Source organism: Scomber scombrus, chromosome 8 (assembly GCF_963691925.1).
Source record: "Scomber scombrus chromosome 8, fScoSco1.1, whole genome shotgun sequence".
NCBI lineage: Eukaryota > Metazoa > Chordata > Actinopteri > Scombriformes > Scombridae > Scomber > Scomber scombrus.
This window is the reverse complement of record NC_084977.1, coordinates 30,819,371-30,842,991: the sequence shown is the minus strand read 5'-3', so window position 1 is coordinate 30,842,991 and position 23,621 is coordinate 30,819,371. Positions and strand designations below refer to the sequence as shown.

At 39.9% G+C, this 23,621-nt stretch overlaps 2 protein-coding genes across 3 annotated transcripts; both read left to right on the top strand.

Annotated features, from left to right (window-relative positions):
* Positions 1-1,267: 1,267 nt before the first annotated feature.
* c8h8orf82 (chromosome 8 C8orf82 homolog) lies at positions 1,268-3,762 on the top strand. Its single transcript, XM_062423708.1, has 3 exons — positions 1,268-1,588; positions 1,677-1,725; positions 2,933-3,762. Exons 1-3 carry the CDS (start codon positions 1,424-1,426, stop codon positions 3,427-3,429), a joined length of 711 nt encoding a protein of 236 aa, XP_062279692.1. The 5' UTR covers positions 1,268-1,423; the 3' UTR covers positions 3,430-3,762.
* Positions 3,763-5,550: 1,788 nt separating this feature from the next.
* naprt (nicotinate phosphoribosyltransferase) lies at positions 5,551-19,066 on the top strand. Of its 2 annotated transcripts, none has more exons than XM_062423706.1 (13): positions 5,551-5,871; positions 7,284-7,411; positions 7,536-7,618; positions 10,215-10,345; positions 10,435-10,550; positions 11,269-11,465; positions 13,280-13,417; positions 13,562-13,646; positions 13,973-14,053; positions 14,260-14,362; positions 15,921-16,078; positions 17,637-17,744; positions 18,378-19,066. In XM_062423706.1, exons 1-13 carry the CDS (start codon positions 5,625-5,627, stop codon positions 18,462-18,464), a joined length of 1,662 nt encoding a protein of 553 aa, XP_062279690.1. In that variant the 5' UTR covers positions 5,551-5,624; the 3' UTR covers positions 18,465-19,066. The 2 variants fall into 2 exon arrangements, with proteins under 2 accessions (XP_062279690.1, XP_062279689.1); XM_062423705.1 differs by having other exon boundaries at positions 13,277-13,417.
* The last annotated feature ends 4,555 nt before the right edge of the window (positions 19,067-23,621 follow it).

The window sequence follows — 23,621 nt, the reverse complement described above, 5'->3', positions numbered from 1 at the left end:
GGTATCAGTAACATTTGCAATCTTGGCCCTGCGTTACTCTGTATCTGATCGAAACCAAATTTTGAAGTATCTCCACCACTAGTATCCAACTTGGCGGGCCTATGTTGGTTTTTTCTACTAGAGAATCATGATTTTAATTGTGATTTTTTCATTTGCTTGATTTTGAGAAATAAACCTTAAGAAACGCAAAACTTTGAATGAACAATGGACTTATTTTTGCCTGCATACACCACATACTGTATCTATGGTGTGTCAGTGACACTTTGATGAAGTTTGAGTTACGTTTGATGTTGATTTGCTGATAAATGCCCACTGATATTTGTGGAGAACGAACATGTCACTCAATGCAGTGACATGGCTCATTGAGGAGTTTTTTATTTACAGCAACAGACAGGAGTAAGAAATATGAGCCTTTGGTTACACAAATAACTCTTGTAAGTAGGATGAATTAATTGAAGGCTTGGCTTTACATAAGAGATTAGTTGACTATAAGAAAGATTTAGAAAACTGTCAGATATATCCTTTAAACTAAAGTATTTTCCTCCTCATCAACCTCCAACACAGGTACATAGCTGGGTGTAGGTGATGCTCAGTAATGGCTGGATTAACCTCCTATTAACCTCCTGGGCAAAAGTTTGTTGTTGGGCTCCTTTTGTTCTCAGTAACTGTAACAGAGTACAGTTACTATTTTGTAATTAAATCACGTAATGCTGTTACTCACCAACAGGTGCGATTTAAGACCCTTTTTATGTGTACTCAAGCAACCCTAAATTTAATCCCAGCACCACTAAAAAATAAATAAATAATTATTGTATTTTCCCCCTAAAAATGTATTTATACAAATTAATTATTTTGTGTACACTTATGACTACAGGTTCAAATGGTTTTATTTTAACAGGTCTAATGTACTTCTGTCATTAATATTGTTTTTCCCTCAGGGTTCATTAACTATCTTAGGGTCCTCTCTGTCTGTGATTGTTTATTCTGGACCATTATTATCATATATTATAGTAGACCACTCTACTATGTATTAATATTTATTGTTGTAATTTACGTTATTCGGTGAAATGAGTAGTTTAGCAGGGCATTGTATGTAAAATTCTCATTAGGAGGCTGAGGCCCCCTAAAGGTCTGATCCTAGAATTGCCGCTGCTCCCCAACACTGGTTACATTATAGTGTTTCTGTGATGATCATCATTGTCCACTAGATGGCAGCAGTCCGCAATGAACACATATTTCAACACATAAACTCTTCCGGGTTACATCATGAAAACAATAACATGAGGGTGAATTCGGGGTTATTTAACATCGTCTTTGAGTAGATAACCCCGGTTAACACACAGGTTGTCATTTGGAAACCCGTGTCGCTTTGTTTTCCTGTTTTATATCTGAATAAATTAACCGTCTGCGGTGCTGCGCGGTCATGTTGCTCCACCGGACTGCGGCTCTCAGCTGCAGAAGTCTATCCGCCCTGCGCTGCCTCCAGGCCGGCTACCCCACCTCCAGAACCACCGCTACATACATCCAGGGCCAGAGTCCCGAGCCTCGCATCCGAGAATACTTCTACTATATTGACCACCAAGGACAGGTGAGTGTAGAGGCTGACACATTATAAAATCTTTTTAAAAATACATGAGATATTTGTGCTAGCATGACTTGTTGATTTGTGTTTCCAGCTGTTCCTAGATGACACTAAAGTGAAGAACTTTGTCACCTGCTTTAAAGGTAAAAATAACTCAATACACATGCACATTTTTATTTTATTTTATTTTACATAAAGTAGATATATATTTAAGCCTTGTTAACATGTCATAAACTTGACCTCATCCACATATGAACCTCTAAAAATGATTTCATGTGAATCTAAAGCATCATAAAGGAAAAGTCTGCACGTTTGGTAGATGTGATTATTTTATATTAACAACAATTAGACAAGTTATCAGTGATTTATAACTGATGCATAGTTTTTAGGCAATTTATCAAACAAATTTCCATATGCTCTCCGGTTCCAGCTTCTCAAATGTGATGATGTGATTCATTTCTTTATTTTTATGTCACTTTAAACTGAATATCTTTCAATTTTGGTCTAATGTCTTGAATAAATAAGACATTTAATGATGCCACATGGGCTTTTTTCACTACATTGTGGCACTTTGTTGACTACAACAATGCTTGACAACCTTTTTTTTTTCAGCTTGTGAACCCCTAAAATCAATAATGTCTACTTGCAGGCCCTTGTCACAAGTTTTATATGATCAAAATGACAAGAAAGATGTGGGAATGTTTTGCACAGTATAATATCTACAACTTATCGCCAGTTAAACAAATACAAAACCCTTTAATTCTCAGACTGTTAAGAAAGACTAAGATAAAGGTATTGATTAATTGATAAAGTATTATTATTGTTAGACAGTACTATGCAAAAGTTTTCTAAAGTAATGCTCTTTATTTATCGATAAACAGCCGCAGTTCTCCTCAGTACACCTGCACTCAGTTCGCACCTGCACTAAGAAAATAATAAACAGATTAGTCAATTACAAAATTAATCATTAGCAGCCATAAATATATGCATATGTGCAGTAGTAATCTCCTACACCTGGAAACACACTGTAATATATCTGGCTATTTTTCACACTGGATAAAACTCCATACGTTTTTTTAGGGCTGCAACTAATGATTATTGATTAATTGATTAGTTGCTTGTCAAAAAATGATGAAAAATGTCAATAATCATTTCCCAAAGCTCAAGATGACATCCTCAAGTGTCTTGTTTTGTCCTCAACCCAGAGACATTCAGTTTACTATCGTAGAGGACTAAAGAAACCAGCAGATATTTTCACACTTTTTCACTACGATATGTGATGTTATTTACCTATTTTGAGTGTAAAACCAGGTGCCTTCGACTCTTCATCATCTGTTTCTTTCTTATCAGATAAGAAGTTCCTGGTCTTCTTCTTCAGCCGTCTGCGTGTCAATCAGAGCGGGCGTTACGAGGACTTCCCCTTCTTGTCCCTGTGTGGTAGAGAGAGGAACTTCATGCGCTGCGATGACCGACCTGTGGTCTTCACCCACCTGCTGCAGAACCACGAAGGACCGCAGGGCATCAAGGGAGACCAGGAGCTGCTGTCGTATTGCGGCGGAGCGGAGAAGCTGACCGCCCCGTTCCGTCCGGAGGCGCTTTACATGCATCCTGACAGCGGACGAGTGTATCACCCCTGCTCAGAGCGAACAGGCAGCGTCGGCCTGGTCCGGTCGGCTCTGGCCATCGAGCTCAGCCCGTTCTTTGTCTACGCTCCAGAGCAGAGCCAATCAGGACAGCCGACACACTTACTGTGGGGAGGGAAGAAGCACATGCTGACCAATGAGCTGGCAGGAAGCTTCCCCCCAGCAGAGGAGGGCAGGAGGGAGGAGTGGGATAATCAAACATAATGACAGCAGGAAAATACAACTACTGATACTTGTGATCACAGTGTGATTGATATTGATTGAAACCTGGACCAGTGTGTCCTCATTTAGTTACATGAGGAGTGAGAAGTGGAGTTTTCATATTTAACATTTGATCCAGGCTGTTGGATTGGCTGAATCTGTGCTGGTTCTCAACCATGTTTTAGCCTTAGACCTCTCAAACAAAGCCCTCATTTCTTTTCTTTAGATTCCCGACATTCATTTGAGTCATCTTTAAGCTCCTGAAGAGATTAAACTATTCACTAAGTCACAAAAAAAGGCAAAGATTAGATACAAATCAGAAATATCTAAACTGTAATTGTGTGTGAAGCAGGAATGTCTTTACTATTTCTTTCCTGTTTAGTTAATCATTTGAACACATGTTAGATTAACAGTGCAGGGTTGAGAATTGCTGGTGTAAAACTGCAGGGTTTGAGATGACAATCACAGTTTACATCCATCCAGCTGTCAGAATAGGGAATAATACATTTAATACAGAAACATGCTATTTATGATAATAGCTGCAGTGGCTCAATTGCTTTATTTAAACATTTGACAAATGTATGCAGCACATCATAATACAGGTAAGATAGAGGTTGGCTCCATATCCAGTTAGTGCAGTTATGAAATGGTAATGTGTTGTGTATAACAACAGGAGCATTTCTGAAATATCTCTTGAATAAATAAAGTTACTCTGAAGGTCGTGCATTATTTTGTTGTGTCACATCATTGAGCAGTGAAAGAGCTTTTTTTCCTCGCTGTAATCATTCCACCTGTCCTGTTCATACTGACTGGAGTCTGGAGGACTATATCCACAGTGTGTCCAAACAGTCATTTAAAAGTAGATGTTAGTTTCTATTGAGCTTCAGCAGTGTGAGTTAGTCATATCAAGTGATATCTGACACATTTAAAGTCTTTTTAGCAGTAAAAATTCCCTCTTAGTGTTTCCCTGTTGAGCTGTGGTGGAAGTATAGTAACAAAAAGACTTTGGCACTAAAAACACTGTAACGTTGAACGATTTTTCTAATAGATTTGACTCATTTGGACGGCTGAAGCTTCATTTTATTTATTTATTTTTCTTTGCACAGAAGGAGGACTGTGGATGTTTTCCTCCAACACTTCCTTTTAAATTGCATTATTAAGGGATCTTCTTATGGTCAGTATGAACAGGAGGAATGATTTCAGCAAGAAAAACAGGTTTCACTGTTCATTTGAGCTCCCGACTGTTATTTTAAGACTTGACTTGAAGATCTGTGAACTTGTCCTTTAATAACCTCACATTTGATCTACAATTCAGCACCATACAAGGAGTCATTTATTGGGAGTAATATTTACATTGTACACTGTGTGAAGGATCTGAGTGCTTCTTCCACCATCAGACTTGTTTCAGGACATCCGGGGGAAACGTAGCTTACATTTCTTGGAAAAGGTAATTATAAAATAAATCTTGTGTATCTTGATAAAAAAAAAAGAAAGGAAAAAAAGCACAGAACCTTTTTGACTATAGATGTTCAGAGCAGGATTATTATAGTTAACTAAAACTAAAACTAGCAGGGAAAAAATAATTTAGTGAACTGAAATTTAACTTTAACTAAAATTATAAAATAAGCTTAGTTTTAGTTTTCTTTTCATTTTCTCCTCTTTTTTTTTTTTTACTGTATTCTGTTCAGTTTGACTCAACTCATAAACTCAACTCATAAAAGTTATTTTTGAAATTATTTGTGGAAATGTTTACTCAGGTGCAAATGAGATGCCTAGTAACATCAAAGTAAATAAAAAGTCAATAAAATGAACAATTAACAACTAATTTTCCATTCCTGCCTGCTTATGGGTTAATCACTTGTTAAACTAACTAAAACTAAACTGAAATAAAAAAGCAAACTGAAAAACTTAATTAAAATAAAAGCTAATGGACATTTCAAACTACTATAACAACCCTGGTTCAGAGAAAACGAAACCAACCAGATTAGATTACAAAATACACCATATAAGAGAAACAGCAGAGACTATACACTGTCAATTGAAAGTGGAAGTGCAGCTTTCACTCGTCCTGCATGCTCTTCCTTCTCAGTTTGTGCCTTAAGTTTAGGCTGAAGGAGTCAGTGCGGCAGTGGAGGACTGCAAGTCCCAGAGATCCCGGCATCAAGTGAGACCTGGAACCAGCGTTTGAATCACATAACATGGCAGCGCCGTCCAGCAACACATGCGGGCTCATGGAGCGGTCGATCCGGGAGCGGGTCCCGCCACTGCTGACGGACCTGTACCAGTTCACCATGGCCTATGCGTACTGGCGGGCCGGCCGGCACCAGGAGCCCGCCGTCTTTGAGCTCTTCTTCAGAGACAATCCGTTCGGCGGAGGCTTCTCTCTGTTCACCGGGCTGCACGACTGTCTGCTGTTCCTGCGCAGCTTTCACTTCACAGACGAAGGTTAGGAAGTCACCTTCACTTGACTGTCTCTGTTATGTTCAAAAAGTTTGTTATTAATGTTATTTTTTCATCACATGCCTGGTCTTTAACAATGACATTGGCTCCTCCATACTACTGTTACGCATACCGAGGTGGTTGCGCAATAGTTCAGCGCATACGACCCCCCGGTGTGGTGAACGTGAATACCGGTCACGGTGGTCGGATATGTCGGTGAACTTTGACGTTTAGCGTTGAACTTTAGCACATAAGTCTGTAATCTGCCGTGTGCTATAAGGATCAGTGATACATGAGGCATAAATGGAACATTGCCCTTAAAGTTAAGCCTCAGCTCACTTACTTAAAAGCAGTGAAGTAGTTGGTCTGCTTTACTGAGAGGTTCAGATCATACAGCACAGGTTAGACAGCATAGAAGAGAGTTATTCACAGTGTTACTAATTACTAATGACAACTGTGCTATAGCTGTGTAACAGTTTAGTAGTGCAGCAACCAGTGATTATCTTCATTTAGATTGGTTCTGGTTATTGATTAAAGCTATAGTTCAGAAAATGGTGAAAAATGAAGTCAAACATGTCTTGTTTTTGTCCCAGTTAGCACCCACAAACCAAAGAAGTCAAGTTTACTGTCACAGAGAACTACAGAGACCAGAAAATAATCACATTTAAGAATCTGGAACCAGAAAAGTTTAGTCATTTTTTAATAGCATTTATCTCAAAATCATGAATTGATTATTAGAGTAGTTGATTTGATTGATTCATCAATTAACTGTACTTTATTTCATTTTTTGTGTAATATGATTCTTTACCCGAGTAGCTTAATACTTTTACACGTGTTTATAAAGCAACATAAAATGAAAATAGCAGTACTCGAGTAAAGCAGAAGTACCTTAAAAGTGTACTTAGGTACTAGTAGTTAGTTCTTTTCCCTTTTCACCTCTGTCTGCAGCACTGAATGTTCAGAATAGGAAGATATTACAGCGCTTAAATGGCCCAAACTGTGATTAACTGATGCTGTTGTTGCCATTCATGAGCAGCACGAGGCCACACTCAACATGTTTAGTCTAACCTTCATCACAGTCACAACCCTTAAAACTTCCAGATTAGATTAACTGCACACTACGTTATTAGATTTAGCTTTGTTATAGTAAATCCTCTGTTTATGAGTGTGTGTGTGTGTGTGTGTTTGTGTGTGTGTGTGTGTGTGTGTGTGTGTGTGTGTGTGTGTGTGTGTGTGTGTGTGTGTGTGTGTGTGTGTGTGTGAGAGTGTGAGAGTGGTGAGATGGGGCATGTGAGGGACTGAGGACACATGTAAGACCCATGTGCTTGTGTAAGAGCACATGTGTGATGAGTTTTAGCATGAAGGATACCCTCTGAGTCGTTGGTCTGGTGTGTTAATGTTGTGCTTTGTGGATCCAGATGTGGAGTTCCTGCGCTCAGTCCTGCCCCCGGCCACAGACCCAGCCTTCTTCCAGTTCCTGCGAGGCCTGGACTGCTCCGGCGTCACACTCCGCTCCGTCCCAGAAGGCACTGTGGTATTTGCCAGGGTGAGCTGCAGGGCTGCAAAGGAGAGGGGGTGGGGCGGGGTGTGGAGGGTCAAAGGTCATGGTCAGGTCAGGTCAGGTCAGGTCAGAACATGTAACTTGTGCTGCATGTCTGCAACATCTGCAGGTGCCTATGATGGAGGTGGCAGGTCCGCTAGCTGTGGTTCAACTGCTGGAGACCAGTTTACTGTGTCTGGTTAACTATGCCAGGTAACTACACACACACACACACACACACACACACACACACACACACACACACACACACACACACATTGGCGATATGATGACCTACACTGTGAGACAATATACATTTGTCAGCTGTCAGAGATTTGCTGCACACATTATGCTGTGGTGTCTCTCTGATGATCTTTAGTTGAATTAGGCCATTCAGGGCAATGTCGCAATATCTTGATTGTGAGGTATTTCATTAGGTGTATTAGCCAACAAAATAGACAAGTTTTAAATAAATTTTTCACAAGTTTTACAATACTGTCTATTTCAAAATATAAAGTGGAGGATTTTAATTTTCCCTTTATTTATTGTCCCTCTCAACACACAAACGTATAAAGTATAATAGATGACGTATGATCATTACTATGTAGTCACATGTCTTTGTAGGGATGCAACAGATGACATGATGATATTTTCATTATAGATTAATCTATTATCGATTATATTTGTGCAATTAATAGTCGAGAAATAGTGAAAAAAGCCCTGTCATGAGTTCTGAGATTCAAAGGTGATTCCTCCATGAACTTGTTCTGTCCAATCTTTGGTCCAAAACCAGAAGATAGTAAGTTTACAATGATTTAAAACAGAGAAAAAAGCAAAACCTCACATACAAGAAAATTGAACCAGAATATTGGACATTTTAATCAATTAATCAATTATCAAAATTGATGACGAATATTTTTTGTTGTTGATTTTTCTATGGACTAATAAATCAGTTGACTAAATACTTCATCACTGTATATTTGGTGTTTTAAGACTCACATTTCCCATCAGAGGGGACACCAAGTTTATGTCATTTTTCAGTATACATGTCTATTCTTCACATAAAGTTGAATTTTATATCTTCTACTCTTCTACACCAACCTATGATTACTTGTGCACATTTTGGCAATCCTAAAGTAGTAGTCCAAAAATGATAAATACAGTATTTATCAGTATGTAATTATGTGGAAATGTGTATACAGCAAAAAAATAACCCAAAACAAAACATAATCTATAATATCTGTATTTGATAAAATGATGCCAGCCTAAGAGATATCTCATTTAATGTATCATATATTATAATTAAATGAAATATTGAAACAGATTAGAGCAGATACAAGAGTTTTAAAGATTCCTTAACAGTTTAACAATGGACCAAATGAAGGTTAAAAAAAAGTGCATGAACCATTTTAGCCATGTTGCCTTCACCCCGTCTTTGACAGTGGCCTCTGTGAGGAGTCAGCTGCGACAGCTCCTGAATCACTTTTAAACTCCCACTCATGACTTTTAAGGCTTGACATGGCCGGACGCCAGAGTACATAACTCCTTACTCTCCAGAAAGGTCTCTTGGTCCTGCTGGGTTAGAAGTGCTGGCTGCTTCAGAGTCCAGTTTAAAGTCAAAGGGTGATTGAACTTTAGCTTTACTGGCTCTTCAGCTCTAGTCTAGTCTCATAGTTAGTATCCTGTCTGCTGACTCTGTTTCTGCTTTTTAAATCTTATTATAAGACACATTTTTTACAGAGTTGCCTTCTTGTCTGACAAGTAGTCTTAAAACAGCTCTGTAGACTTTAAGATTATTTTAATATTTTCAGTTGTTTTGGATGATTTATTTGTAATTTTGCTTTTATAATATCTTTTAATTGTGTGCTAGTGTTTTGCTGTTCTTGTGTTTTTCTTTTTATATTTGTGATTGTCTTTTATGCTGTCTATGGAAAGCACTTTTTTCCCCTAGTCTGTGCTACACAATTAAAATGATTATTATTATTACTATTATTTTATATTCATGTTTCTCTCCCTCTCCTCTGTTCAGTAGGACTAGGGAATATATATTTTTTGGCCTGTAGATGGCACTGTGTTCTGCCTCTGCACTGACTCTCAACACACAAAAACTAACCCACAAGTCACAGAAACTGTCCCACGTGTGTGTTTTGTGGTCTGTTGGGAATCTGGCATGCAGAGGGGGGGGGGGGTCACGGCTGGAGTTGAGCAAGAGAATCACTTTTAAAGGGGAGAAACTACGGTGGCCCTGAGAGCTCAGTGCACTGCAACTCAAGTAAACACATGCAAATTAAAAACACATCTTCATCAATTAGACGACACATGTGCAGCATTTCGAAAATATGCTGCAAACACAGACAACACAATGTAAGTGTTTCCAGAGGACACTTAGAAGTGATGAAGACGTCTTGACGTGTGATCACAATGTTAAAATAAATCAAAAACACACACACTTTAGCTCTTTTTCCAACATCAGTGACAGATAGCGTGCATGTCTTCATCACTGCACATCTGTTGTCAAATCTACGATATTTCTTAATATGCTGGTGTTTTGTGTATTTGCATGTGTTTTTTTTAAGTTGCAGTGCATTGAGCCCCCAGGGCCACCGTAGTTTCCCCCTTTTAAGAGTGCTTTTTTTCTTCTCTTGCTCAACTCCAACCTCTGCATGCCAGATTCCACACATACCACAAAACACACACACACAGTTGGGTCAGTTTTTATGACTTGTGTGAGGAACAGCACCATCTACAGTCACCTGTAATAGGTCACACAAAATGATAAGTTCCTCTCTTTCTCTCTCTCTGTTGACAGTCTGGTGTGTAGTAACGCCGCCCGCTTCCGCCTGGCAGCCGGCCCCAGGAGGAAGCTGCTGGAGATGGGTCTGAGGAGGGCTCAGGGTCCAGATGGAGGACTAACCGCCTCACGATACACACACATTGGAGGTAAACCCTTCACAGTCTTTTAAACCTTCATGTTCTGACTCTCACTCTGTAAGGATTGTCTACATTTTCCTCTGAAATGTCTCTTTCAGGGTTCGACCTCACCAGTAACGTTCAGGCTGGTTTCCTGTTCGGGATCCCCGTCGCAGGGACGATGGCGCACTCATATGTCACTTCCTTTACTTCTCTAGAGGAGGTGTGGCCACAAGTGAGTATCTGTACTGCTGTCAAATCGTCATTAAAGGAACACAGCTGATTTCTATATGACTTTTGATAATCATCCAAAGTAGACCTCTCAGGCAGCCACTGGTTTCAGTTGATTCGAGAGACTTGAAATGTTCTTGAGTATTGAAATCCATCACAGGGAACAGTTCACTGTCTTTATTTCTCTCACAAAGGCTTGTTATCTTTGGAGCACTTGTTGCACAGGGGTAAACTACCTCTATGTTTGCCATGTTTTTATCATTTTCAGCTCATTGTTTAGCTGTCCAGCTGAGCCTTTACTCTTTTAGTTCACTCTCAGCACGCTCACAGCATCGTTATCATCAAACAATTGAAGTTTCCAAATAGTTTTAAATTGCGATACAGTGGCAAGATATAAAATCTGAGTGATACATGCAAACAAAGGCTCCAGCAATTCTCCTGGTTATCATATGTGGACCTCCAGTAAAGCTCATCACAAAGGAAGCATGTAGTTTACAGTGTTGTTTATTGTGACCACTGCTGTTGAATTGGCTGGTCCACATTATAAATATAGAAGAGGAATGAAAAGAGGGAAAAGTCATGTTATCATGTTTTGTACTGCAGTGTTAGACTGTAATTAAAAGCCTTTACTTCTGTTGCATTCAATGACACTCTGACATCTGGGATTTAACATGTAATATTCAGTGTGAATGAATTATACGTCCCTGTTTATTCCCAATCAGACACTCGTGGCGGTGAACGGGGAGCCCGACCCGGTCGATTTCATTTCATTGACAAAGGGCTGGCTGCGTCGTGTCTGTGAGCTTTTGGGTGCTGAGACAGGGAAGATCCGCGAGGGCGAGTTGGCTGCCTTCCTGTCCTACGCCATCGCTTACCCTCAGAACTTCCTCCCTGTGATTGACAGCTACAGTGTCAGCTGGTAACTACTCTACTACCTATTACGTATGATGTTTTCCTGTTAAGTTTGGGGTTGTTTATATGTCCAAATGTGCATGAATGCTTTTACTGCTCAGCTGAACTCTTAATATACAGATGTTAAGAGTAGCATTTCATTCCTATAACATGTCAGACTCATAATGGACATGTTTTTTTAAAAAGAAAGATACAAAATTTGATGCAGCAGAAACAATGATATTTATTCCATTAATTCGTCTTCATTAATTCTTCCTACATGACCCACAATGTAACTCAGCTCACTTCACTAAACTGTACAGATTTCTGTGTGTTATGCTACTACTGATTAATGTAGCATGGAGCTGATAGCTTCAGGCAGAGATGAGGAGCAGCTGCAGACATCTGGAAACCTCATGTCTTTCTAACTCCACATCACCTGTTTTTTTAAAAGTATTTAACCTCAACTGACACTGTCAACTGATCAAACTTCACATACTATAGCTCCATCTGGAAAGGCTTTATACTATGTTTTGTACATATGCAGTATAATACTCTTTGTAACACTCGAACAGACTTTGATGTGTATTGGTGACGTTTCCCTTTAATCTTCACTCAAACATACATCAGTGTATTATTACCCCATATTCAATCTTGTTAAATAATGTAATTTATATATGTTACATCAATAGTGTGAAAAGAAAATAATCATACAGTAACAACAAATGTATAATAGCAGCAATAATAAATACATATCATAAGACTATATATATCATAACAGTCAGTGTTGTACAATCTACAAACATGTCTGTGCCTCAGCAGCAGCACATGATCATTTTCAGATTTTGCTGCACTGCCTTTTTTCACCAGCAGGAGTCACCAGTGAGACCAAATCCAATGAGGCTTTTGAGAGGTGCACAGTGGGAGTAACTATTAATTGCACTAAAACACACAAATGGCTGCAATAAAAGATTATGTACATATTTATGTATATTTAGATTTTCAGGGAGGTATTTTACCTTTATTTTACAGTGAGACTGTAGAGATCAGGGTTACTGCAGGTCTCGAACATTCTTATAGAGCCCTGAATTGAGTTCCCTTAAACGAGGCCTTAGATGCTATTAAGAAGTCTGAAATTTAATTTAAAACTGTCTCATTAAATGTCTGTATTTCATCTCCTGCTGTAGACAGTAACATTAGTGACTGACCTTTGTTATGTATGTGTTTGAGACGTTTTATATCTATAAACTACAAGTGAGACTGCTGCATCAGTGGATTTAGCTGCAGGAAGCTGTTTAGAGCACCAGCACCATCACACTTCTAGCAAACATTGTCACTACTGATAGCTACAGTAGCCAGGAAACTCATCCACTAAGCAAAAACTTGAATAAACGTAAATGAATTACTTTAATTCATTTGAATCATCATGTTGACAAAATGTGATGTACTATAAGGTAACAGGTAATTTAATGCCATATTGTCCTGTTTGTTTTCTATCCTGCTTTCATACTTTATGATTATGAAACAAGTATGAAAGCTGCATTCTTTGTGGCATTAAAAAGGTCTTACAGTCTTATATTTAACTTGATGAACCCTGAAGAAACCCTGAGATATAGACAAGAAACACTGATTATTTTGTTTCCAATTTTCTTTTAACCAATAAGAGTAAATGTTCGATTTGTAATTGTGAGGAAATCAATTTTCCACGACTTTTCCCATCTGTCCCCAAGTTGTTTGAGCTCATGTGGTCTTGTGTGTGTGTGTGTGTGTGTGTGTGTGTGTGTGTGTGTGTGTGTGTGTGTGTTTGTGTTTGTGTGTGTGTGTGTGTGTGTCTTTCAGCAGTGGCGTGTTGAACTTCTGCGCTGTGGCGTTGGCGCTGTGTGAACTGGGATACAGGCCGGTGGGAGTTCGTCTGGACAGCGGCGATCTCTGCAGGCAGTCGGTCGATGTCCGCCACGTCTTCAGACTCTGCAGTGAGCAGTGAGTGAGGCACAATGCTGCATGTGTGCATCAGTATGTCTTTAAAAAACCTACAGTCAGAGATGATTTAGTTTCTTCCACATGTTTGTAGTACATGTCTCAGGTCTCATGATGTTTTCTTTTTTGTCTTTTCCGTCTCTACAGCTTCTCCAACTCTACCTTTGATTCACTTATTATCGTTGGGACCAATAACATCTCAGAGCAAAGCATGGTGGAGCTCAACAAGAAGGTAAAGGGATCAAACATTATAATAACTTCATGAAAAATGAATAAATAAACTAAAAAATCAATCGGCCACTGAGGCACCTATAAGGGTGGGAAAAAAGTCCATTGTCCAGCCAAGCATGAAGTTTCTTTCGGTTTATTTTCCCTTTTTTTTGCAAGCAAACTAGTCCTGGTAAAAATCAAATCATCAACCCTTGCAGTGCCTGTGATTTAAAAGATGAAACTGATTCTGCTTTCCTGAAGATAATCAGGCAGCGGGGAAAATTGTTTATGATGAATCGCTTTGGGCCTTTATCTTCCTCTTTAACGATGTGTGTATCTTTGTTTCAGGAGAATGAGATTGACGTGGTCGGTGTTGGAACACATCTGGTTACCTGCACAAAACAACCCTCTCTAGGTTGTGTTTATAAGGTGATTTAATAAACACACACACATGAAAACAACGAGCTCAATCCAAATGGCAAGAAGCTCACTTCTTCTGACATGTTAACATTTGTATGGTGTGTGTGTGTGTGTGTGTGTGTGTGTGTGTGTGTGTGTGTGTGTGTGTGTGTGTGTGTGTGTGTGTGTGTGTGTGTGTGTGTGTGTGTGTGTGTGTGTGTGTGTGTGTGTGTTAGCTGGTGGAAGTGAGGGGGAGGCCCAGGATGAAGATCAGTGAGGATCCACAGAAGAGCACCGTCCCCGGGAGGAAAGCTGTCTACAGACTATTAGACGCTGAAGGTAAGAGTTAATGTGAAATACCTATTACCTCATTGTCTCTCTTTTACTGACACTTTAGTTTTACTGTTTTGAGCTTTTTCGTCTATGAAATGTCAAAAAATATTAATACACACACTTCTTTTGAACCCAATATAAATCCAATATTCATTTTTGATGATATAAAACAGAAAAAAGCACAAAATTCTTACATTTTTTTTGCCATTTTTGCTGAAAAATGACTGAAACTATTAACCCGTAATATAAATAGCTGCTTACTAATTTTTGATTTGGCTCTCAGTGCTGTTGTGGTAATGTTGGCAATATTCAAACTGAGACTAAGGATGTTTTTAAACCTGCATTGTTAAGTTTAATTGTACTGTGGTGTGTTTTCCCCCTTTTGGTGCGATTAGTTTGGGCAGATTTGAACACAGCAGTTGTAACTCAGTTGCAGACCAGAGCATGTTTTCACTCAGTTTTAATGATGCATTTTTGGTTTGCTTGAATTTTTTCTGTGTTTAAAAAAAGACAGAAGCAAGAGGAAACAAGTTAGAGGTTTTAAAAGGTCCAAAATGTTGGACATGACCCAAAAAAGGACCAATGGAAAGCCTACCAAACCCAAAGTGCATAAATTAATTTTCAGAAAGAGAGACATGACCCGAATAGACCAGAACATAACAGACTTAATCCAAACTGCAGTGATTGTGTCGTCATGTATACATGGTCAGAGCTGATATCACTTACATTCACGTCCATTCAGAGCCACTCACACCAAGAAAGTGCTATTTAAAAAATAATTTCTTTGCTTTTCCTCCCTCTTTAAGGCCATGACAACATAAAACATGGATTTCTTTTCTCACTGACCGTAAATTTTATGTTTTACAGACCTCATTCAGACCTCATTTGTTCAAAACTTTTTCTGAAAACATATTACAGACTCATTCTGTTCGTGTACAAGATGAAAAAAATGAAACTCAACTTAAAAAATGTCTCCAGCAGGATCTCTGATGTCGGCAGTGATTTGTGTTATTCTTCGTTTATACACTAAAGCACAACCTGTATCTATAGCAACCATAGAACTACCTGTATCTATAGCAACCATAGAACAACCTGTATCTATAGCAACCATAGAACAACCTGCAGACCAGATAAGATATAAGATAAGATAAGAGAAGATATTCCTTTATTATTCCAACGATGGGGAAATTTACAATATTGCAGCAGGAAGTGGACAATAAAAGAATATTGACATAGAGGCCAGATTAAATGAACGATGACAGCCGCTCTGGCCAATAAAGTTCAGCTTGGACTGATGACAGATGAGTCAACGCTGGCAATATAGAAATCAGCCTGACAAGCTGAGTCTGAGACATACTAAAATAATCACCGTGCAGAGTATAAACCCTTTGTGCAACCTTTCTTTATCATCTCTACTAGAGTTGAAGCAGTAACAATAGCAGAGTTTTCCCCCCTAATTTTTAATCCTGCCAGCTTTTTTTATGAGCTGATGTTTAAAGAGTGATTACAGCCTCATGGTGGCTATAAACGCATTCACGGTCTCCCACTCTTTCCTCTGCTGCAGGCCATCCGTTTCTGGACCTGGTGAGTCTGGCAGTGGAGTCTCCACCAGAGGCAGGACTCCCACTGAGCTGCTATCCTCTGCGGTGTGATAACGCCCCTCTCTCAGTCACTCCAGCTCAGGTCGTATGTCTGCGCCAGGAAGCGTTCACCAAAGGCCAGGTGAGGATGGAGACTGATCTGATCTCAGACTGCTGGCTGTTTTATGATGCTTACTGTTTATTTTCCATTTAATATTTGTGTTAAACATCTCAGTAAAGTTTGGTGAAGTGTAAACCAGATGTGCAGTGGTGGAAGAAATACTCCTTAAGATCCTTAAATAAAGTACTAATACAGCAATGTAAAATACTACCTAAGTAACAGTAGATAAGTATTACGAGCTTGATGTAGTATGCAGTATTACAGTAAAAGTACTGCAGTATTATGAGCGATGTAGTATGCAGTATTACAGTAAAAGTACTGCAGTATTATGAGTGATGTAGTATGCAGTATTACAGTAAAAGTACTGCAGTATTATGAGCGATGTAGTATGCAGTATTACAGTAAAAGTACTGCAGTATTATGAGCGATGTAGTATGCAGTATTACAGTAAAAGTACTGCAGTATTATGAGCGATGTAGTATGCAGTATTACAGTAAAAGTACTGCAGTATTATGAGCGATGTAGTATGCAGTATTACAGTAAAAGTACTGCAGTATTATGAGCGATGTAGTATGCAGTATTGCACTAAAAGTACTACAGTATTATGAGTGATGTAGTATGCAGTATTACAGTAAAAGTACTGCAGTATTATATGCGATGTAGTATGCAGTATTACAATAAAGTACTGCAGTATTATGAGCGATGTAGTATGCAGTATTACAGTAAAAGTACTGCAGTATTATGAGCGATGTAGTATGCAGTATTACAGTAAAAGTACTGCAGTATTATGAGCGATGTAGTATGCAGTATTACGGTAAAAGTACTGCAGTATTATATTGATGTAGTATGCAGTATTACAGTAAAAGTAGTGGTTTGGTCCTCTGACTGATATATTATTATTATGACATCATTAGATTATTAATAGTGAAGCATCAGTGTTAGAGCAGCATGTTACTGTTGTAGCTGCTGGAGGTGGAGCTAGTTTACACTACTTTATATACAGTTAGCTAGTTTAGTCCAGTGGTTCCCAACCTAGGGGTGGGGCCCCTCCAAAGGGTCAGCAGATAAATGTGAGGGGTGGTGAGATGATTAATGGGAGAGGAAAGAAGATACACATATCAGAACGTTTTCAGTTTTTTTTACTTTTTCTATAATCTTAGATTTTTGGTGAAATATTGGATCATTTGAATGTATTGAAATGAAACCATGTGAGAAGTTTAGAGGGAAAAATCATTATTTGGTGGAGCTGTTAACAACTCATAGACATCTGAAATGTGAGCCGACTACACACTGCTTTTTGGTTTCATTTTTAACAATGTGTTGTATTTTAAAAGCTTTGTTTTATTATCCATTGTGTCAAATCTTCATCTGGAAAGTAACTTAAGCTGTTAAATAAATGTTGTGGAGTAGAAATAGAAATACTCAAGCAGTATACACTTCATAGAAACACACCCCGATTGATAAGATCATAAAACACTAAAAGTCCTGGCAGAAACAGAGCAGCACAATCTACATCAGTGCAGAGAACTCTACTGTGTTGGACTTTAGTCTTCATGAATGTGTCTCCCACACTTTGTAGGTCACACACCCTCTGTGCAGCGCTGCAGAAACTAGAGCAAAGGTCCAGAGCTCCCTGCAGACTCTGCACCCTCGACACAAGAGGCTGCAGGAGCCAGACTCTTACACAGTGAGTCTCCTTCCCACACAGAACAACAACACATGCACCTTCATCTTTACTTTAACCCTCCTGTTGTCCTCGAGTCAAGGAAGGAAGGAAGGAAGGAAGGAAGAAAGGAAGGAAGGAATGATGGAAGGAAGGAAGGAAGGAAGGAAGGAAAGGAAGGAAAGGGAGGAAAGGAAAGAAGGAAGGGAGGAAGGAAGGAAAGATGGAAGGAAGGAAGGAAGAAAAGAAGAAAAGGAGGGAGGAAGGAAGGAAGGGAGGAAAGGAAAGAAGGAAGGGAGGAAGGATGGAAGGAAGGTAGGAAGGAAGAAGGAAGAAAAGGAGGGAAGGAAGGAAGGAAGGAAGGAAGGAAGGAAGGAAGGAAAGAAGGGAGGAAGGGAAGGAAAGGAAAGAGGGAAGGAAGGAAGAAAAGGAAGGAGGGCGGAAGGGAGGAAGGAAAGGAAGCGAGGAGGGAAGGAAGGAAGGAAGGAAGGAGGGAAGGAAGGAAGGACAGACGGAAGGAAAGAAGGAACAGTCAAAACATACGGGGTCAATTTGACCCGGGAGGACGACAGGAAGGTTAAGCTAAAGCAGAACTTGCATACTTTGGAAAAATAACCAAAACTCTTTTCTCCGTGTTTTTCCTTCTCTTTCCACCAGGTGGCGTTGTCAGAGAAACTCCACAACCTGGTCATAGAAATCCGAAAAGGCAGCTCCAACAACAGCCACTTCCTGTTAGCCAACTAAAGACAAAGATGCACACGTTCATGTCTGTTTATTGACACTATTTTCCAAAGTGCCTCACGGTGTAAGGAGTGCACGTGGCCTTATGAAACCTTAACAGTGTTAACACCAATACTCCAAATACAGGAAGTGACAGCTCTGTTTTGGCCCATGTATCTAATGCCTTATAAAAATGAAGACAGGCTGGGACACACTAAAGCAAATGATAACAGATACTCCTAATAATTTAATTAATTTTATTCTTTTGGAAACTGTGATTTTAATGTTTTCAACAAGCAACTGCTGCAGACGCATCAGATAACGAAGACTAACTGAACTGTTGAGTTACTCACACTTGATTTGGACCTTTTTAACCTTCCTGTCGTCCTCCCCGGTCAAATTAACCCCGTCTGTTTTGACTGTTCCTTCTTTCCTCCCTTCCTTCCTTCCGTCTGTCCTTCCTCCCTCCTTCTCTCTTTCTTTCCTTCCTCTCTTTTTCCTTCCATCCTTTCCTTCCTCCTTCCTCCCTCCCTCCTCTCTTTCTTTCCTCCCCCCTACCTTCCTCCCTTCCTCTTTTCCTTTCTCCCTCCTACCTTCCTTCCTTCTTTCCTCCCTCCTTTCCTTCCTCCTTCCTCCCTCCCTCCTCTCTTTCTTTCCTCCCCCCTACCTTCCTCCGTTCCTTCTATCCTCTGTTCTTCTTTCCTTCCTTCCTCCCTTCCTCTTTTCCTTTCTCCCTCCTACCTTCCTTCCTTCCATCCTTCCTTCATTCCTTCCTTCCTTCCTTCCTTCCTTCCTTCCTCCCTCCTTTCCTTCCCTCCTTCTTTCCTCCATCCTTCCTTCTTTCCTTCCTTCCTCCGTCCTTCCTCCCTCCTTTCCTCCCTTCCTTCCTCCGTGTTTCTTTCCTTCCTTCCCCCCTCCTTTCCTCCCTTCTTCCTCCCTTCCTCCCTCCTTTCCTTCCTTCTTCCTCCCTTCCATCCTTCCTTCTTCCTCCCTTCCTTCCTTGACTCGAGGACAACAGAAGAGTTAAATAAGTTATAAAATGGTCCTGAACTTTGATTTCTCTTTTATCTTTTTTCCCTCCTTTTATTTTTTTGTGATGGCACATTCTGTCCAAATGTACGGATATATATTCACTGCTATCAATCAAAAAAAAAAAATTGAAACCAGGTGTTATGCTGAAACTCACTGACAGATGTTAACTGAATTTATTCTAAAGGAGGTTGGGATGATTTTAACATTATGTGGCCTGAGTCAGTGATTTAACCCTGTTAGTAGGCCATACTGTATGTAGGTAGTTTTTCACTTTACCTCAGTTATAATTGAAGCTGAATTTAACTACAGTGTTTTTCAGGGAACTCATTGGAGAGATTTATATTTTAAAGTGTAAATCTAAGCTGCTTTGTCCAACTCGATGAGACATTTTCAGTTTAATCTGATAGATGGAAGATATATTGATGTTGTGGTGGTGGTGGTGGTGGTGGTTTAGTGGAGTGCATTTGAAGTGTTACATGAGGGGAAGCAAAGTAGTAAACCACCACCACTAACCACTATACGACCCCAATAATAAAGCAGAATAATCACTTTTCTGACAATATCAACAACAACTGAAAAGCTTTGTAAGAGCTGTTGATTGTTCATTGGATTGTGCTGAGTGAGTATATTTTAAAGATCATATGCTGTTGGTGAAATGCTGCCCTTATATGGAGGAGCACAGTTCATATTTAATTCCCGACTTTCCTCTGTAATTACTCGTGATTTACCAATGTCTTCATGTTTCTAATATTGTATTAAAGGAACCATGTCTCAAACTTGAAACTCTCTGACTTTGACTTAAAATTAAAAAAACACCCAAACAACATGGAAATGGAAATGCAAGCAGTACATAGACTGCACCAATTTTCATATGCATTCATTTTCCTCTACAAAGAAAATATTAAAAGTATTTTGAACACATAAGCAAATAAAACCTCCACACACACACACACACACAGTGACTTTAACCTTCGTGTCGTCCTCCCGGGTCAAATTGACCCTGTCTGTTTTGACTGTTCCTTCTTTCCTTCCTTCCTTCCTTCCTTCCCTCCTTCCTTCCTTCCTCCCTCCCTCCTTCTTTCCTTTCTCCATCCCCCTTCCTTCCTTCTGTCCTTCCATCTTCCCTCCCTCCTTCCTTCCATCTTTCCTCCCTCCATCCTACTCTCTTTCTTTCCTCCCCCACCTTCCTCCTTTCCTTCCTTCCTCCATTCCTCTTTTCCTTTCTCCCTCCCTCCCTCCTACCTTCCTTCCTTCCTTCTTCCCTCCGCCCTTCCTCTCCTTCCTCCCTTCCTTCTTTCCTGTCCTTTCCTTCCTTCCTCCCTCCCATCTTCCTTATTTCCTTCTGTCCTTCCATCTTCCCTCCCTCCTTCCTTCCATCTTTCCTCCCTCCCTCCTACTCTCTTTCTTTCCTCCCCCACCTTCCTCCTTTCCTTCCTTCCTTCCATTCCTCTTTTCCTTTCTCCCTCCCTCCTACCTTCCTTCCTTCCTTCTTCCCTCCGCCCTTCCTTTCCTTCCTCCCTTCCTTCTTTCCTGTCCTTTCCTTCCTTCCTCCCTCCCACCTTCCTTATTTCCTTCCTTCCTTCCGTCTCTCCTTCCTCCCTCCTTCCTTCTGTCCTTCCTTCCTCCCTTCCTTCTTTCCTCCCTCCCTCCCTCCCTCCTTCTCTTTCTTTCCTCCCCCCACCTTCCTCCCTTCCTCTTTCCTCTGTTCTTCTTCCTTCCTTCCTCCCTTCCTCTTTTCCTTTCTCCTTCCCTCCCTCCTACCTTCCTTCCTTCTTTCTTTCCTCCGTCCTTCCTTTCCTTCCTCCCTTACTTCTTTCCTTTCCTCCTTCCTTCCTTGACTCGAGGACAACAAGGGGGGGTTAAATCACTACAGAGTTTGTGCCATGTGTCCAGCTGGATGCTTAAATGTCACAATCACTGTTGCAATTGTATTTTTTCATCATTTTAATTTCCTTTTCAGTTCATTTACAGGTTTTTATTTGAGTTTAAAAGGTAAAAGCACTTTAATTCATCTTTTATCATTAACTTAGATATGTAGGTTTAATCAGCTTTGATTTAATTCAGTTTAAAATGTCTAGTTTTCATTTTCAGACCATCTGTGAACTCAGAAACATGAGTTGACCTGATTTGAAGTTTTGACTTGAAATGATGAGTTGAACGTTCGGCTGAGAGTTCGTCCAACTCTTTAAATTCAATTTCTGAAGAAATACAATCTGTGTCTCAGCAGACTTCCCATCATGCATTGTTTAAGACTCCAGAGATTCTTCTTCTTAGTTTGAAGAAAAAACATATGATGGAAACTAGCTGCGCATGTGTCTTTAATACATGTTAAGATAAGTAACGATTGTTTCTTTTCACAGCGATGAAAACAATGCAAAACATGATGGAGGTTAGTATTGAATTCAGTCCCTGTGCTCAATTTAACAAAGTCACTGAGAGCAGCTTCATGTGTTGACTCAGGTCTGACTCTGATATAAAGTGGCTGTAAAAATCTGCGAGTCAGATGAAAAAACTGACTCAAAAACTAAGAAAATGTAAAAAGAAACTTGATTTAACTCTAGTTGACTTATTTTTTTCTCAGTTTTACATTTTCACAAGACAACTTTGAGCTAAATATTCATCTTTAGTTTAATTAATTCACACTGTTCACATGTATAACAGTGTGCTGATTGTGTTAAACAGTGCTGTGAGTGATATTTGATTTAAATAATCTATTCTAAGCTGCTCCAATGATCAATTAAACGATTGATTAAAGATTTCTCTCCATCTGAAGACACTGAAAAAAAAACTCCTCTTCTGCCTTTCTTTGCCTTTTTGCTTTTTGCTGCAGGACATGTGAGAAGCATTTCCTTGAATGCTGATTGGCTGCCTGCTGGCCAGCGGTAGTAGCAGGCAGCGCTGATCCAGATCCAGTCAGTGGAGACATGTGGAGCTGATTAGGCACGGAGAGGCTGTGATGTCATCTCAGCGGACCGGACAGCAACACTCGGGGTGAATCTCACACTTAGAGACTTCAGCTTGTGTGTGTGTGTGTGTGTGTGTGTGTGTGTGTGTGTGTGTGTGTGTGTGTTTTTTCACAGCCTCGCAGCAGATGTGGATTCTTTTCACGCTCATTAACTGAGGCTTTTCTCTGCCAACAGACTGTAACTGATATCCACCATCAGTAGTGGAAGAAGAAGAAGAAGAAGAAGAAGAAGAAGAAGAAGAAGTACTGAAAGAAGAAGATTTACTTGGGGTAAAAAGTTGCAGTAAAATAATGTAAACTTATTCAATTTGTAGAAAAAGTCAAACTAATGAAAAAAGCACTTCAAAATCAAACAGCATCATTACAATTTGAAAATATACTTTAACCTTCCGGTTGTCCTCGTGTCAAGGAAGGAAAGGAGGAAGGAAGGGAAGAAGAAGAAAGGAAGGAAAGGAGGGAGGAAGGAAGGTAGGGGGAGGAAAGAAGGAAAGAAAGAGAAGGAGGGAGGGAGAAAGGAAAAGAGGATGGAAGGAAAAAAGGAAGGGAGGAAGGTAGGGGGGAGGAAGGAAGGAAGGAGGAGGAAAGGAAGAAGGAGGGGAGGAAGGAAGGAAGGAGGGAAGGACAGAAGAGAGGGGGATCGAGGAAGGAAGGGAGGAAGGAAAGGAAGGAAGGACAGAAGAGAGGGGGATCGAGGAAGGAAGGGAGGAAGAAGGAAGGAAAGGAGGGAGGGAGGAAGGAAGGAAAGGAGGAAGAAGGAAAGAAGGAAGGGAGGATGGAGGAAAGAAGGAAGGAAGGAAGGAAGGGAGGAAGAAGGAAGGCAAGGAGGGAGGAAGGAAGGAGGGAGGGAGGGAAGGAAGGGAGGAAGGAAAGGAAGGAAGGAAAGAAGGAAGGGTGGAAAGAAAGAGAGAAGGAAGTAAGGGAGGAAAGAAGGAACAGTCAAAACAGACGGGGTCAATTTGACCAGGGAGGACGATCTATTGACTACTTCTATGATTGATGGAGTAATTAATCAGTTTATAAAATATATTAAAAAAAGTCATCAGAGCATCTTTTTTAAAATAACTTACTTTTTTCTGAAGTGCCTCAAAATGACTGTAATACTTCAGGGAATGTATTAATTAACTATTAATCACAACTGGATCACAATGGTAGTTCATCCCTAATTCCTCCTTAAAACACAGCAC